General features: G+C 36.0%; 1 protein-coding gene across 3 annotated transcripts in view; it reads left to right on the top strand.

The window, feature by feature from the left end:
- TMEM33 (transmembrane protein 33) overlaps positions 1 to 16055 on the top strand; it is a 25134-nt gene extending 9079 nt beyond the window's left edge. For all 3 annotated transcript variants that reach the window (XM_043572762.1, XM_043572763.1, XM_043572764.1), the window contains 4 exons: positions 844 to 977; positions 5100 to 5183; positions 10338 to 13436; positions 13681 to 16055. In XM_043572762.1, coding sequence (XP_043428697.1) covers positions 844 to 977; positions 5100 to 5183; positions 10338 to 10467 — 348 coding nt within the window. In that variant the 3' untranslated portion in view covers positions 10468 to 13436; positions 13681 to 16055. The remainder of the gene's footprint in view (positions 1 to 843; positions 978 to 5099; positions 5184 to 10337; positions 13437 to 13680) is intronic.

The following is a 16055-nucleotide window of genomic DNA, read 5'->3' as shown; positions in this document are numbered from 1 at the left end:
TTTGAGAGAGAGAGACAGTGTGAGGGGCAGAAAAAGAGGGAGACACGGGATCTGAACCAGGCTCCAGGCTCTGAGCTGTCAGCACAGAGCCCGATGTGGGGCTTGATGAATTGTGAGATCATGACCTGAGCCGAAGTCGGACACTTAACCGACTGAGCCACTCCAGGCATCCCAGCTGTCTTCTTTATTCCTGTAGTTCTTTGGTCATAGTGGTAATTGGGCTCTGTAATTTCTGCCTTTATTTAGCTAAGGAGTCACAAATACCTTAACTGTATTACTAAGTAGTCAGTTTTTGTTAGACTGGTTAGATAGAAATAACCACCATTTTTGTGTGTGTGCAATAATCTAGTCTTTTTTACAAAAAATAAGGCATGAAAATGACTTACTACTGAAGTTGTCTTTGTAATTTTTCAAATACACAAAATACAGCAATGCAGGAAAATACACTAACTTTTACCTTATTTTGCAAACTTTCATATTACCATTTCCAAATAATTTTCTTTTAGTTGTTTTGCCTGTTGGCTATACTGTTTATCTGAAGAAAGAAAATAACTGAATAATCAAAAATGCTGTGAGGGGTGCATGGGTGACTAGGCCGGTTGAGCATCCGACTTCGGCTCAGGTTATGATCTTGCGGTTTGTGGGTTTGAGTCTCGCGTCGGGTTCTGTGCTGACAGCTCAGAAGCTGGAGCCTGCTTCAGATTCTGGGTATCCTCTCTTTCTCTGCCCTTCCCCTGCTCACGCTCTGTGTGTGTCTCTCTCTCAGAAATAAACATTAAAAAAAATTTTTTTTACATAAAAAAATGCTTCATTATTTCTAATGTTTGTTTTCTTATGTTTTAGGCGAAGGGTTCAAATAGTTTACCTTTGCTGAGATCTATCTTGGATAAACTAAGCGCTAATCAACAGAATATTCTGAAATTCATTGCTTGTAATGAAATATTCTTGATGCCTGCTACAGTTTTTATGCTTTTTAGGTAAGAATAAAAATACATTGGTTTTGGGAGGCAGATGACTAAGTGATCATAATAAATATAATAACTCAAATTTTATCCTGCTTAAATCTGTTCAAGATTAATATTAGCAACCATTTTTCTCATTTTATTATAGAGAATCTGAGACATTATGGTAAACTTGGGAACTTGTCTTATCGTTCCTTGTGATTTACCACTTAACACTTTGAAAATGAATTTAAGAACCACTGTCTTTGAAAGAGTCTTGGGAAGCCTAGATTAGTGCATTCTGCCATTATTTAGATGATTTTTCTTCTAGAAAGATTGCAGAAAAATTAGTCTGGTAGTAATAGTAGCCTAATGTCACTTCTGTGTTTTGTTTGTATTTTAATTATACAAGTAATGCATGAATAAAGAAAGTTGTCCTGTTAAAAATTAGAAGATCAGACTGATACTAACCCTTCCTATCAAGATTCTTGCATTTAAGTTTTAAAACTACATTTCTGGGGAGATGGGTGGGGGAATGGGTAAAGTAGATGGGATTTGAGGAGTGCACTTGTGATGAGCACCGGCTAATCACAATAATAAATAAATAATGAATGAATGAATGGGAGGATAAGTTTGGATGACATAAACTTTGGTTACCAAGTCAAAAGTTTTTCTCTGTCTCTGTAATGTGTTTTTCTTTGTTGTGGAAAAAAGTGACTAGTTTCAAAGCCGAATTGGGAAAAAAATAATTTGAATTGGGGAAAAAAATGAAACTACATTTCTGCCTGGATTGTTGCTTTTTCAATTTTTAGTTTCTCTAGTAGTAGGACATGATAGATAAATGCTAAAATATCATTTGACTGTGAATCCTTGTTGCAGTTCTGTACTCTCCTTCTGGTATGTGTATATGCATGTAGTACTTTTAAATGTTTCTACAGATACATAGAAAATGCATATTATGGGGGTGGGGTTTAGTTTTTATTTTACACCAGAAGTGCCATAATGCCTCATTTGTCTGCATCTTGCTTTTTTCGTGACCTTTATGTTGACGGATACAGTTCTGGTTTGTTCCATTTAATGGCTTTGTAGCGTTTGGTCATATTAATAAACTGCATTTTATTACCTGTTTCCCCTATTAATGGGGAAACATTTGTTTCCAAATACTTGCTTTTCCAGATATTGATGCAGTAAACTTACTTTTTTTTTTTTTAATTTTTATTTATTTAAGTAGTCTCTACCCCCAACATGGGGCTCAAATTGATGATGCTGAGATCAAGAGTCACATGCTCCTACAACTGAGCCAGCCAGGCGCCCCTCTTTTTTACTGTTCTACTTACACTTTTGTGCCAGTGTTTTCTCTAAACCAGAAATGATTTTGTTGAGGCTGCACTAAGTGCATTTTATATTTATTAGACCATGCCAGATTGTCATCTAAGATGTCTGTATTATGTTTTCCATAATCTTACTAACTTGAAAAAACTTATTTTTGTTTATGAGATACTTCATTTTAGCGTTCATTGCCTTTAACTGGTGAGATTTTTGCATGTCTGGTTTTTTTAGCAATCTATAAGCTAGAAACAAAGTTTTACAGGTTTCTTCATAAATACATCTGTTCTTTTAAGTAATGTTTTTCTCTGGAAACTCCAGGATCCCACATGTTGCTCAGGTTATAGGGTCACAAGCTAGATAATATAATCTAAGTAAAGTCTGGAATAGCACAGGGGAAGACTTCTTATTGAGTGTTGGGGATTTGGACTCTAATTGATATAATCATTAACTTAGCCTTTTGAGCATTGATTTTACACATATAAAAAACTTAAATTTTAGGGGTGCCTGGGTGGCTCAGTTAGTTAAGTTTCTGACTCTTGATTTCGGCTCAGGTCATCATGATCTCATGGTTTGTGAGATCAAGCCCAGTGTCAGCACAGAGCATGCTTGGGATTCTCTCTCTCCTCTCTGTCTGCCCTGCCTCGTGCTTGCACATGTGCATGCCCTTTCTGTCTCTCAAAATAAATAAACAAACTTGGGGCACCTGGGTGGCTCAGTCAGTTAAGCATCTGACTTCAGTTCAGGTCATGATCTCGTGGTCCATGGGTTCGAGCCCCGCGTCGGGCTCTGTGCTGAGAGCTCAGAGCCTGGAACCTGCTTAGGATTCTGCATCTCCTCTCTCTGCCCCTCCTCCATTTGCACTGTCTCTCTCTCTTTCTCAAAAGTAAATAAACATTAAAAAAAATTTTTTTAAATAAACTTAAAATTTTAACAACATTTAAATTTTAAAACAAAATGATTTTAATTTTTCAAGATTGTTGTAAAAGAGATGAGAATTTACCAGAAATATTAGAGGAATCACTTTGTTTTTCTAAAAAATTAAAGTAGGTTATACGGTTTTATTCAGTCACTAGTAGCGAAAGCTAGTGATGCTCTAAGTATGTCACTTGCATTTAACACAAACTATGAAATTAAAAATAATTTAAAATCATTATTCCTTAGATGACCCCTTCATGATAGAAGCACAATCTAAATATTAGAAGGCTTCATTAAGTTGCTTTTTTCACAGTATTGCTTCAAGCTTTGTATTTAAAAATGAATGTAAAAAGTCTGTGAGTTTACCTCATGTACACAAATATGCGTGTAAAGAAAGATAAAAGGAAGGTCCTTGTAGCTTTATTTATTTGTTAGTAGAGAGTTTGTTACATTGTAGTAATGCATAAGATGAACTGCTTGAATCTGTAAAAAGAATGAGGTAAATTTATGTGTTATGAAAGGGGATGGTCTCCAAGATATAATAAGTTAAAAGTTTGTTAGGAATTGTGTAGGGTGTTCCCCTTTTTATATTTTGGGGGGTGTGTATTTAAGGGCATATGTGTATATTTTTTCTGCTTCACTTTCTTCATCTTTAAAATGGGAATGATAATGTCACTTCCATATTACAGTAAAGTGGATTCAGTGAATTGTAAACTGAGCACTGTATTAGTGTTGGCATTATACACACTTGTGCATGGAAATTTCTGGAAGGATATTTTAGAGACTGAGCTGTAACTCTGAGGAAGAAGCTAACTTGGATGATGGAACATTTGTTTTTCATTGAATTTTATTTTCTGTATTTTTTATAGTATGTGTTTATTTCAATTTGAAGAGTTAAAGATTTGTCACGGGATTTATTGGGGAAAATGGATGTAACACATTTAGTTTAGTGCTTAGTTTGTAATCACGTAAATTTGTATTATGAAAGTAATATCACAATTTAGAAGAAAAGACAAAAATTAACTTTAAAAAGCCACGTTTAGCATCTTTAATGTATTTCCTCAAAAAATGTTTTAAAATACCATTGTAATAATACGTATAGTTTTATACTCTGCAGTCTTCAAAGTTGCTGTATTGTTCTCGTAATCAAGATTTTAGGTAGTTGCATCCTAACTCCATCAAGTAAAGATGATATACTTAGCTTTGCTACCTAACTACCCACATTAGGTTGTTGATACATTTAATTTGTAGTTATTTGCAGTGAATGTCTTAATTCAGATAGTTTTTCCTGGGAAAAAAATTCTTGATTTAGAATTTCATAAATAAGTATATGGCTCTTGGGTATTGTAATTGTGCTTTTTAACCAAGAAAAATAGTTAGAATAGGCTATGTAAATTTACTAGAGGCCTGTATAATTACAGGTTTTTTTGTTTTGTTTTGTTTGTATAAAATGAACCACTTTTCATTTACTATGTCATAAAGTTTCACAGTTTGATGATCAATTATTAGTGGTAATTATGGAAGCATACATTTTCTGATTTAATAGCTTTTAAACTTTTTAAAAGTAATACATAAATACATGTTTGTAAAAATTTAAACAATAACATTTTACTTTTTACCAATCATTTACATTCTTGTATTTCCTTTTTTTTTTTTTAAAGTAAGCTCTGTGCCCAACCTGGGGCTTGAACTCACACCTTCAAGATCAAGAGTTGTATCCTCTACTGACTGAGCTAGCCAGGCGCCATTCTTTTATTTCCTTTTTAAGAATAACTTTGATTTAGACCTGATAGATATTATCTTGACCATTTAATGAACGAAGACACATTCCTCAATTAAATTGCCTTTAAGTTTTGAAAGTATATGTATGAATTGATCATGTATATTTCTTACCCTTGTATTTGTTTATTTCAGTGGTCAAGGGAGTTTGCTCCAGCCTTTTATCTACTATAGATTTCTTACTCTTCGGTATTCCTCTCGAAGAAATCCATATTGTCGGTAAGCTGGTGATTAGTTTAAATGTTTTATTTGTTGAGAGTACTGTGAAATATAGTATGTATAATTTTTAAGAGTTGTTTAGCTTTTATGTTTAGAAGCAAGTGTTATTTTGGTAAATTCAAGTTCCAGGCCTTAGTAGGGTTGGTAAGTAGACCAGATTTACCTTGACCTCCACTAAAATAGTATTCAAGTTTAAGGAATTTGAAGATGTTTAAGACATGAGTCCCAGTCTCAAGGAACTTCCCTAATTGAAGAAGCAAAAGCATGCATCAGATAATAAGGAAACAATAGTTCAGGATACAGTGTTCACAAACCATTGTGATGAATTGTTACGTTTGCTTTGTCATATCAATAGTATAGTCCAAGGTAAGGAGAAATCAATGAGCCAGAAGATAAAACAGCCCATCAAAGTTTCACAAAACAGAGATTTTAATGTGTTAAAGAAGAATTAAAACCTTTGAATAGTCATAATAGGTAAACGCATTTTAGGTAGGAAGAGAGTAAGAGCACAAGTTCAGAGACAAGAAAGAACAAGCCATGTTTAAGGGGCATTGAATAGAACTGTTGGACTATAATGGAGATTCTGAATGGTGAGTGGTTGCAGCTAAGATTAAAAAGGTATAAAAAGAAAAAAAGGGAGGGGTGCCCAGGTGGCTCAGTTGGGTGAGCGTCCGACTTCGGCTCAGGTCATGATTTGCAGCTCATGGGTTCGAGCCCCGCATCGGGCTCTGTGCTGACAGCTCAGAGCCTAGAGCCTGCCTCGGATTCTGTGTCTCCCTCTCTCTCTGCCCCTAATCCACTCACATTCTGTCTCTGTCTCTCTCAAAAATAAACAAACATTAAAAAAAAAAAAGGTATATTGGAGCTATATCATAAAACTTCTTGGATTTCAGGATAACAAGTTTGGAATTTATCTTTTAGATGTATGGGAATGATGGTTTGGGCATGATCATATTCTTCTGATAGCTTTGTGCAAAATAGTTTAGAGTGGAAAAATTGAGGAGGCAGGGAAATATTTTAATGAATCACTGTAATGTTCAGGAATGGAGATGTAAATGATACAGTTATGCATGATGATCTCAGAAATTAGAGTTAATCTGAAATGAATAGCTGTCTTCAGTAGTTGCTTAGATCTGTTACTGAGAGACTAATGTTAACATAGTTTTTGTTTTTAAATTTAAAGTAAATTTATTGTGTGGGGTGCCTGGGTGGCTCAGTCAGTTAAGCCTCCAACTTTGGCTCAGGGCGTGATCTCACAGTTCGTGGGTTTGAGCCCCACGTCAGGCTCTGTGCTGACAGCTCAGAGCGTGGAGCCTGCTTCTGATTCTGTGTCTCCTTCTCTCTCTGTCCCTCCCCACTCACACTCCGGCTCTCTCTCTCTTTCTCCTCTCTCTCTCTCTCTCTCCTCTCTCTCTCTCAAAAATAACATTAAAAAATAAAATCATTGTGTAGTAGAATTCGTCAGAAATACAATGAGTGTATTAGCACAATCCCTATTGTATTTTCACAAGCAAAGTAAAAAGAACTGAAATTGAATGCTGGTCTCCATCATTCTCCAGGTGTGTAACTTTAGGCAAGTTATTTAAATTTTAATTTCTTCATTGGTAGAGAAGAACAGCTCCTGGGGGTGAAATGAAGTAATGTTTTAAAAGAGCTTAGATTCTGTTATATATAGTTTTTTAATTTTTTAATTTTATTTAAATCCAAGCTAGGTAACATATAGTGTAGTAATGGTTTCAGGAAGATTGTTATGTTCTTAATACATAGTTTATTTTCCTTTTTCTGTGATTCTGATAGTCCTTTGAGGGGCTTTTATGCTCTGTTAGTGTCTTACAGTACTTCCTAAAATAGAGCTTACTTCAGACACAGATTCTTTTTTTTTTTTTTTTTAAGTTTATTTCTTTATTTTGAGAGAGAGAGAGAGAGAGAGAGAGGGCATGAGTTGGGGAAGGGTGGGTAGAGAGAAGGAGACAGACCATCCCAAGCAGGCTCAGTGCTCAGTGTGGAGCCCAGTGTGGAGATTGATCTTACAAGTGCGAGATCACAACTGCAAGATCACGACCTGAGCAGATATCAGGAGTCGGATGCTTAACCGACTGAGCCACCCAGGTGCCCACAGACGTAGATTCTTAATGAGTCCCTAGTCACCAGTAAACCTTCAGTTTTACTTGATTCCATGAGTGTTTGTCCTTTTTCTTTCTGGTTCATGTGTTCATTTCGGATATTATCTTCGAGTTCCCTGCCCTAATATCCACTTTCCATCAGCAGATCTTTCTCTGCTTCTTTATACCCTCTTCATCTCCCATTTTCTCCACATAGCCTTAAATTGGATTAACACACAGATTTAGAAGTGTCCCGTGGGATAAAAAAGGAACGGATAGCAGAGGATCCAGGTAACGCAAATATGTGTTAGTAAACATTTTCAAAGATCTCCCATAAGCATGTAAAACAAATCAAAACAGTAGAAAGGTAATGGGAAATATTTGAGCTTATAAACATTGATAAACATCCTATCAAACTATATTTTCTATGCTACACTTTTTTTTGTTAGGGATTTTGAGACTATATTTGCCAGTTGTACCATATTCACTTACGATATTCATTCTCAAGTTAGTGGTTTCAGTCCTTTGTAGATTGGCCAGCCACCAGCCACATCTGACTGTATGAATACAAATTAATTAAAACCCATAAAATTTATAACTCTGTTCCTGAGTCATATTAACCAGTTTCACGTGCTTGAAAGCCAGTGTGGCTGATGGTCACTGTATTGGACAGCACAGATGGACATTTCATCATCGCTGACACTTCTGTTGTCAGTGCTGCTCCAAAGGAGCTCTGTGACTTGGTATAGATTATGCCAGAGATAGAGCCAGGAGTGAAAGAACTTGCCTTGTGACTAGAACAAGCCATGACCTCTTTAGGCCTCATCTGTAATCTGAGAGATTTGACTAGAGTATTTTCAAGGTGCCTTCTAGTTTTATTTGAGTCATTTATTCAGAAGACAGTGATTGTGTGTTGGTGATAACTTTATGTAGGATTAAAGTACCTGCTTTGTAGAGACTTGGAGCTGAGTGAATTATACAGCTGAGTAGGTCAATGTGATGATGACGGCTCTGTGAAAGCTCAGAAAACTGAGGGAGGCAGATGAGAATTCACTGAAGAGGTGATAACAGAAGTCAGGTCTTTTGAAGTCTGAGTTCTGGTACGTGGGTCCCTGAGAGGGCATGTTGCTTGAATTAAGAAGTGTATAGGGGAGTCATGAAGATCTGTGCCTAGAAGGGTAAGACAGGGACTAGAGCATGAAAGGGTTTGGATTTTATTCCAAGAGAGGAAGAGCATTTGAAGTTCATATTGTGGAGAGTTTGGGAACATGATACAATCTGATTTAGAAATATTCCAGAAGATGTATTACAGGCTCCCCAAGAAGACAAAAGGACTGATTTGGAGACTGTGATTAGTCCAGAGCCTGAACTAATTCCGTGGTAAAATAAAAAGGGGATACATTTGAAAGATATTTAGGAGGTAGGAAGTTAGGGGTTAGGGAAGAAGACCAAGATAAGGAAGCCCTCAAGTTTATGGCCCGGGAACCTAGGAGAGTTGTGTGTAATGGGTCTGTCCCAAAGATAGACACAAGAAGGGCAGGTGTTTGGATAAATGTGCGTCTTTCCAAATTTTCTTCCTGCTTTTGTGTAAGAGCATGTTACATCCTATTTTAAAACGATTTTTACTTTTTCCTAACCAGCAAAATAACCCTGAAGATACAGAAAGGTAGAACACAATTGTCTTTATGTAGAATGAGTCAGCACATAAGTGAAAATTCAAAAATGAATAGTCAAGAATTACTTGTGATGATTCAGAATCTCTTAAAAATTACGGTTCAGCCAACATACATGATTTTGTGTCTGCTAGCGTGTACAATACGTGTGTGATGTGTACAGTATGTGATAAGGGGTCCTCTGGAGGCAGCAAGCACAGTTTAAAGTCCACAACCTCTTTGGAAATAAATGTACAACATAACTGGGATATAGGAGTCATGGCAGAGAGTGGGAGGAGACGAAGCAGAAATTTCAATTAAGACCAGGAGGGCGGGGGTACCTGAGTGGCTTAGTTGGGTAAGTGTCCAACTTCAGCTCAGGTCATGATGTCATAGTTTGCGGATTCAAGTGCTGCACTGGGCTCTGTGCTGACAGCCCGGAACTTGGAGTCCGCTTCAGATTCTGTGTCTCCCTCTCTCTCTGCCCCTCCCCCGCTTGCACGTGTGTGTGTGTGTGTGTGTGTGTGTGTGTGTGTGTGCGCGCGCGCGCGCGCACGCGCGCGCTCTCTCTCTCTGTCTCTCTCAAAAATAAACGTTAAGACTAGGAGGGCATTAGATATTAAGGAGTTGGACTTCAGTCTGAAGGTAAATAAGCTGGTTTGATGAGTGGAGTGATCCAACTGGGAAATGGCCTTCATTGAACATCTTCTGTGTTGTCTCATTTAAATAATCACACCATGACTGACTTCAGGAAGTACATATTCCTATTTTATAGATGGGAAAGCTCTGAGAGGCATTACGTGTAAGGCAGTAATTTAAGGAAAATGGTAGGTGGGATTGCCCATGGTATATAATTTTCACTTCCTTGCTCTCTTTTTTTAGAACTAGTTGAGTTTACCTAAGGTAATATGAAGATGATGTGACTCTATTAAGAAGATATAAATCACTCCTAATCCCAGCCCTCAGAGGTCACCATTTATTTATTAGGTGCTTTTGTTAAATAAACTCCCTCAACCCCCCTCCCCCATACACACAAACAAAAGACACAAATGTTGATTTTCAGAATTTTATTTTGTGTATTTCCTACACATTGTAGTTAATTCTTTTACCTCGGATTTTTTTTTTAATGTTTTATTTATTTTTGAGACAGAGCATGAATGGGGGAGGGTCAGAGAGAGAGAGGGAGACACAGAATTGGAAGCAGGCTCTAGGCTCTGAGCTGTCAGCACAGAGCCTGAGGCGGGGCTCGAACTCACGGACCACGAGATCATGACCTGAGCCTGAGCCACCCAGGCGCCCCTACCTCAGATTCTTTAATGGCTGTGGGAAATGCCTTCATCAGCATTTGCTTTGTATTCTTTTTCCTTTGGTTTCTGAAAGAAAACTATTTTATCTTGCAGGACCTTGTTCAATGAACTGAGGATTGTTGTTGAACATGTGATAATGAAACCTGCTTGCCCACTGTTTGTGAGAAGACTTTGTCTCCAGAGTATTGCTTTTATAAGCAGACTGGCACCAACAGTTGCGTAGTCTAACATCCAGCTAAGTTATATATAATATAAATAAGCATTATTAGCAGTTGGTACTTCTGCTAGGGGTTGTTAATTCCAGGTGTAAAACTGACCTCAGTCCAATTTACATAATTTACATAAATGCATATCAATGGAAAAGTAATCATTTTTCTGGCTTGTTAAATCAAGCCTTTGAAAAAAATTCCCCGAGAAAATTTTACTCTTCTGTGTTGTTAATGATTAAGGAAGTTTCTATCGTGTGATAAATGTATCAAAAAATTTTTTAAATGCTGCTGTGCCTTTATCATGAAGTACATTTATTTCTCTTGTAAAAGTAGCTTTAAAATTTCTTTCAACCTAATGGGTACCCTGAATTTATATCTGGCATGATTTCATCATGGTAATATTAACATACATGAATTCATTATATTTTGAGACAGTATTCTTTTGCCATTCAGTAATTTTGGTTGATGATTTTAAAAGAAGCATTTACCACTGTATTTAATTTCAAATTGTTACTGATTGATTTTGTGCTGCTTTGTTAGGGTTTATTTTGGATGTACCATTATGAGAGAAATTCTGCATGCATCTTACGCTCTGACCTTCCAGAATTTTATTTCCATAATTACTTAATGTGGCTTTGAATATTTTTTAGAAAGGCTGAACTGTTAAGCTTATTAGCCAACTGGGTAAATATCTGGGGTCACAACTGTTTTACATTGGAAAGCAGTAGTTCCACAGCTTTCCTTGCAGAGATCCGTCAAGTCACCTTTCTCAAATAGGAAACACTTTTACAAATGTGGACATGTAGAATATTAGCATCAATATAGTTTCTAGAATTACCTAGATGAGACTCTTGACTGCCAGTTCTCTTGGTTTCTTAGGCTTGAATTTAACAGGCAGTGGCAGCAGTTCAGATGTGTTTTGAAAGGAATGTAACTGGAGATTGAATATATGCCTGTGCCTGGTGTCTGTTCTGAAATAATAATGAAGATTATCCTGTAGACTACATACTTACCCATGAAATCTGATTTAAAAGGTTAGATGGAGAGGTTTATAGGTAAGATAATTGGTTGGGGATGGGGCTGGAGAGGACTTGGGGGGGGGGGGAAACTGTGTATTTTAATTTCATAACGCATAGGTAAAATTGGGAGTATAATATGTTAAATCCTGTTTGTTGAGCTGCCGTCAACTTCTTTATAAAATTCATTCTGATCTTTATTACTGTTGCATGATTGGGAATGTTTAAAACACTGCAAAAATTTTAGTACACAGTAATGTAATGGTTTTTGTAACCAGTTTTCTTCTGTCTGCACGTAATTGGATTTCTCAGATAAATTCATTAGTAACTTGTCAGTACCAGTTTTCAGTTTATTCAACTTTCCCATCTCTGGAAATGTGAGATCTACTTGATAGCTCAACTGTAGCCAACTTTTTTGTATTTTTGTAATATTTATCTACTAAGTTAGAAAAGCAGCCTCATGAAATACAGTTGATTGAGTGGATGGGTGGGTGGGTGTGTGGCTAGCCTCGTTATCATTATATATATAATCTGATGGTTTTAAGAACTAATTTTCTAGAGCAATAAAGTGGCTGTAATGTTAAGTAAACAGTATATTATGATTTCTAATGATGTCTTTAAAAATTAAGTCTTGAATTATATCAAGAAATTTTGGCAGCTGAAGGTATATTTATTTTTAAGTTACTAGTTTTTTGTCTACAATTTTTTTTTAATCTGGAGATAATTTTAGATTTATAGAAGAGTTAAAAAAATAGTACAGAGAGTTCTTGTCTACCTTTTACTCAGCTTCCCCTTATCCTAAATCTTACAACATTTATCAGAACTAAGAAATTAGCCTTGGAGCAATACTATTAAAGTATAGAACTCATCAGATTTCACTATTTTTTCCATTTATTAATTTTCTTTTAATGAGCTGTTTTTACTCTGATTGTCTTTTACTTTTAATGACCAATAAGTATGCCTTTGAGTTTTTCCTCTTCAGTTTGGAAATTACTGTTGGTGAAAAAGATTTATCTAAAGGAAATGATTTCATGTTGGTCTTAACAAAAAGAATTTTAACAGTAAAACTTATAATTTAGAACATTCTGTGCTTTAAAAGGTGAGCCTTTTAATCACATAACAGGATTCTATTTCTGCTATGCTCATATTGGACTGTTCTTTAAAGGAAGGCTTGATTTTTAAATAAAATACTCAACTCATGAAAAAGTAAATTTTACAATTTGAGCATTACTAGATGTTTAGTTTGCATGAGCTTGTAGCTAGGAATTCTGCAATATGAATATGTAGAACCAACTGATTTGGCATCTGAAATTACAGCATAATATGTACACCTATCAAATTAAAATTAAGGAAATAAAGTAGCAGTATATGGAATGAATGAAGTAGGAGAAACTGTAGCATAGGTGAACCTATTTTTACTTCCAGGTTTGAAAAAGTTGCGTTAACATCCAGGATATCTAATTCTTTAGGAAGTGGTGTGGTGCTGTTGTCCTTCTAGCACTTTTTGAATTGGAACCCTCTTGGACAGGTGGAAGCCTAACACAAAACCTACTTTTGTTAGAACAAGAATTCTGTGTTCTTTTTGTATATTTGATTCCTCATGAATTTAAACTCTGTTTCGTAATCAGTCCAAAGAGAAATTTCTTAAATTGTAGTTTGTATTTAAATTTTCTTGCAATACAATTCACCAAAGTAGATGCTCCTGGAAGTAAGTAAGTAATTAAATTTAGATATTTAGAAACTTCCCTTACAGGGAAAATCAAGGCATGCTGATACTATACCAGAAGTTAGGAAAGACTTAGGAGGTCTATTTTATACTCTGAATTGTAAAGCTATCTGAATACTCTTTCTAAAAATCACGATGAAAAATTCTGAGTAGGCTTGTATGTTTAGTATATGAATATTAATCATTTTGGAAAGGAAAATGAGTGTATATGTAGTAAGATAAGTGGAACCGGGAGACTTAGGTTTTTGTTTTTTTTTTTAAATTTTGTTTTTTTCAACGTTTATTTATTTTTGGGACAGAGAGAGACAGAGCATGAACGGGGGAGGGGCAGAGAGAGAGGGAGACACAGAATCGGAAACAGGCTGCAGGCTCTGAGCCATCAGCCCAGAGCCCGACGTGGGGCTCGAACTCATGGACCGCGAGATCGTGACCTGGCTGAAGTCGGACGCTTAACCGACTGCGCCACCCAGGCGCCCCAGACTTAGGTTTTTTTTAAAGTTTGAGATCAGAGTGAATGAAATTAGCTTTGAGGGATTGTGGTTAAAGACTCCTATCCAATCCTGAGGAATTTATTTTGATTAATATAGTGATTCTGAAACACATCTCCCACTCATGCCCACCCAAGTCCCCCTAGGATCTGCGAGCCTCAAAGCTACCCAAATTTAGACTAATTTTGATTCTTAATTCTGTAATGAAAACGTCAAAGGAGAAAGTAACCACCGACAGTTATGTATATATATGATCAGTAGGTGGCACTCTTTCCTCAAGTAGCCCCGCCCCCACAGTTGTTTCACAGCCCCTGTTGGAAGGTTAAATGCCACCCAAAGTGGCCTGTAAAACTAAGGACCCGAATTCCATGGCCCTTTTTAATACGTAATTACCCAGAACTCAACAAATATTTTCCAAATATGAGTACATTTAAAAAATAATTGAGATGTTGAAAAGCTGGAAGTAGTACCCTGTTAATGTTTGCTTTCTGGCTAAATGATAATATAGGCCACAATTGGGAGTGGCCTTATTCAGGTCATGGGCTCTGTTTTGTTTTTTTCTTTACAAAGAGTGCCTAAATCAACCTAAATACACCAGTTATAAAATTGTTCTTTTTGTTCGTTCACCTTCATTGTCAGGTGTGTAGAAGAATGGTACTTAAAATTTTTCCGTGGTCATTTTGTAGGTGTACAAGGTATATCCAGTTCAGCTTCTTAAAATTTAGAGTTTTCACAGTAATATAAAAGCATATTGAGAATTTGGGTTATCGTATCAACAGTGGTACCTAGATTTGTAAATTGAGTTGCAGAGACAACTGGTTTCTCTGTAAACCTTATTGGAATTTCTCTAGGATTAGGAGAAATCTGCACAGGCTAAATGACAGTGTAGTTCAGTAGATAGTATACCAAAGGCATGTGTTTATAAATCCAGGAGGTCCTTTCCAGGGTTTGTTTTAATGAGCAGTCCTCTTCTAATATTCAGAGAGGAAAGTTGTTACTGGATCTGGTATTAAGGATAAGAAAGGAGCTGCTAAAAGTTTGGAAGGATTCTTGGTAGTGATTATTCTAGGACATGTGTATCTTCTAAGGTGGTATTCAGGTGGATTCTTAGAAGGAACCCCGTTTTTCCTGTGTGAGGGATTAGCTCTGGAGTGCTCTTTCTCTGGTGCAGTGCAAATAGGACAACTGACTGCATTGAGTTTGAGCTGATGTGACAGGAGATAAAGTACAGTATTTTTAAAATCTGAAGGAGATTGTTTCTTAGAAAAGTGATAAGAAAATTGAAAGATACTTCTGCTGGAATCTAAAAATGAACTCCTGTTAGAGGAGAAGAAAAGGCTCAAGAGTTGGTTCACATTTTCCTTTATAGACTTCTTAAAGCCAACTTTTTGATAGGCTCAGTCCTTTTAAACTAACTCTTTGTTTTTCTTGGTTCATGACAGTTGGATTCCAAATTTTCTTTTGTACCTTTAAAATAGAACAATTGCTTTTGACAGGAATTTTTGCTTACATATAAGTTTGTAAGTTGAGACCAAATGGGCAAAGTGTTGGGCAGGTAACATTTGTAATGTGTTTATATTGGAACAAATGTAAAAGGGTTACAAAGATTAGAAAGAGTCATAAAGAACTGCTTGATTTATAAATGCAGTAGTTCTGGTGCTTCATATAATGGGATATATTGAACTAAAACATTTGTATATATAGTATGTCAGCATTTCTTAGTTACTTCTCTTGAATCCATTTTTAATATCTGATACTGTACAGGTTGGGGAGTTCTACTCTTCAGGCCAATACTGTCCAGACTGTGTAAATTTATAAAATAAATTGAAAAATTCATCATTCTCCTATATTCAAGACCAGTGCACATAAATGCTAATGTAGGGCTCAGAGGGGAAATATATTTCTCCTGAATATTTGAGAAAATGTGAAGTCCTTTCAAGAAAATCTAATAAACATAATAATCATAGCCTGCTGACACTAAGGAAAAAGGACCTCATTCGCTCTTTCTTTTATGCAGCGATTTACTGGTCCCTACTGATTTCCAAATTGGATCACTGTAGTAAATTATCTATGCTGGTACCTGTGAAAGTAAGCCCTGGGATCCATATTTGTTTTGTGTTCTGCTTAAATCAGCAAGAATGATAAATTTGATGGTGTGAAATTGGAAGTGTCAAGGGCTTTCTTTGGTGATTGAGCAAAACGATGTCTCCACTTTAATTTATTGTGACCCTTTTTCACTCTATGTGCTTTGTATATCTAATATTTATTTCAATACAAATTAAATTCTTGTTCCTTCATCTGTATTGTTATATATCTAAGATTTTATTGATGTAAAAAATCAAATTGTGTAATAAAAATCTCTCTGGATTTAA

Source organism: Prionailurus bengalensis, chromosome B1 (assembly GCF_016509475.1).
Source record: "Prionailurus bengalensis isolate Pbe53 chromosome B1, Fcat_Pben_1.1_paternal_pri, whole genome shotgun sequence".
NCBI lineage: Eukaryota > Metazoa > Chordata > Mammalia > Carnivora > Felidae > Prionailurus > Prionailurus bengalensis.
This window is presented reverse-complemented; position numbering and strand designations above follow the sequence as displayed.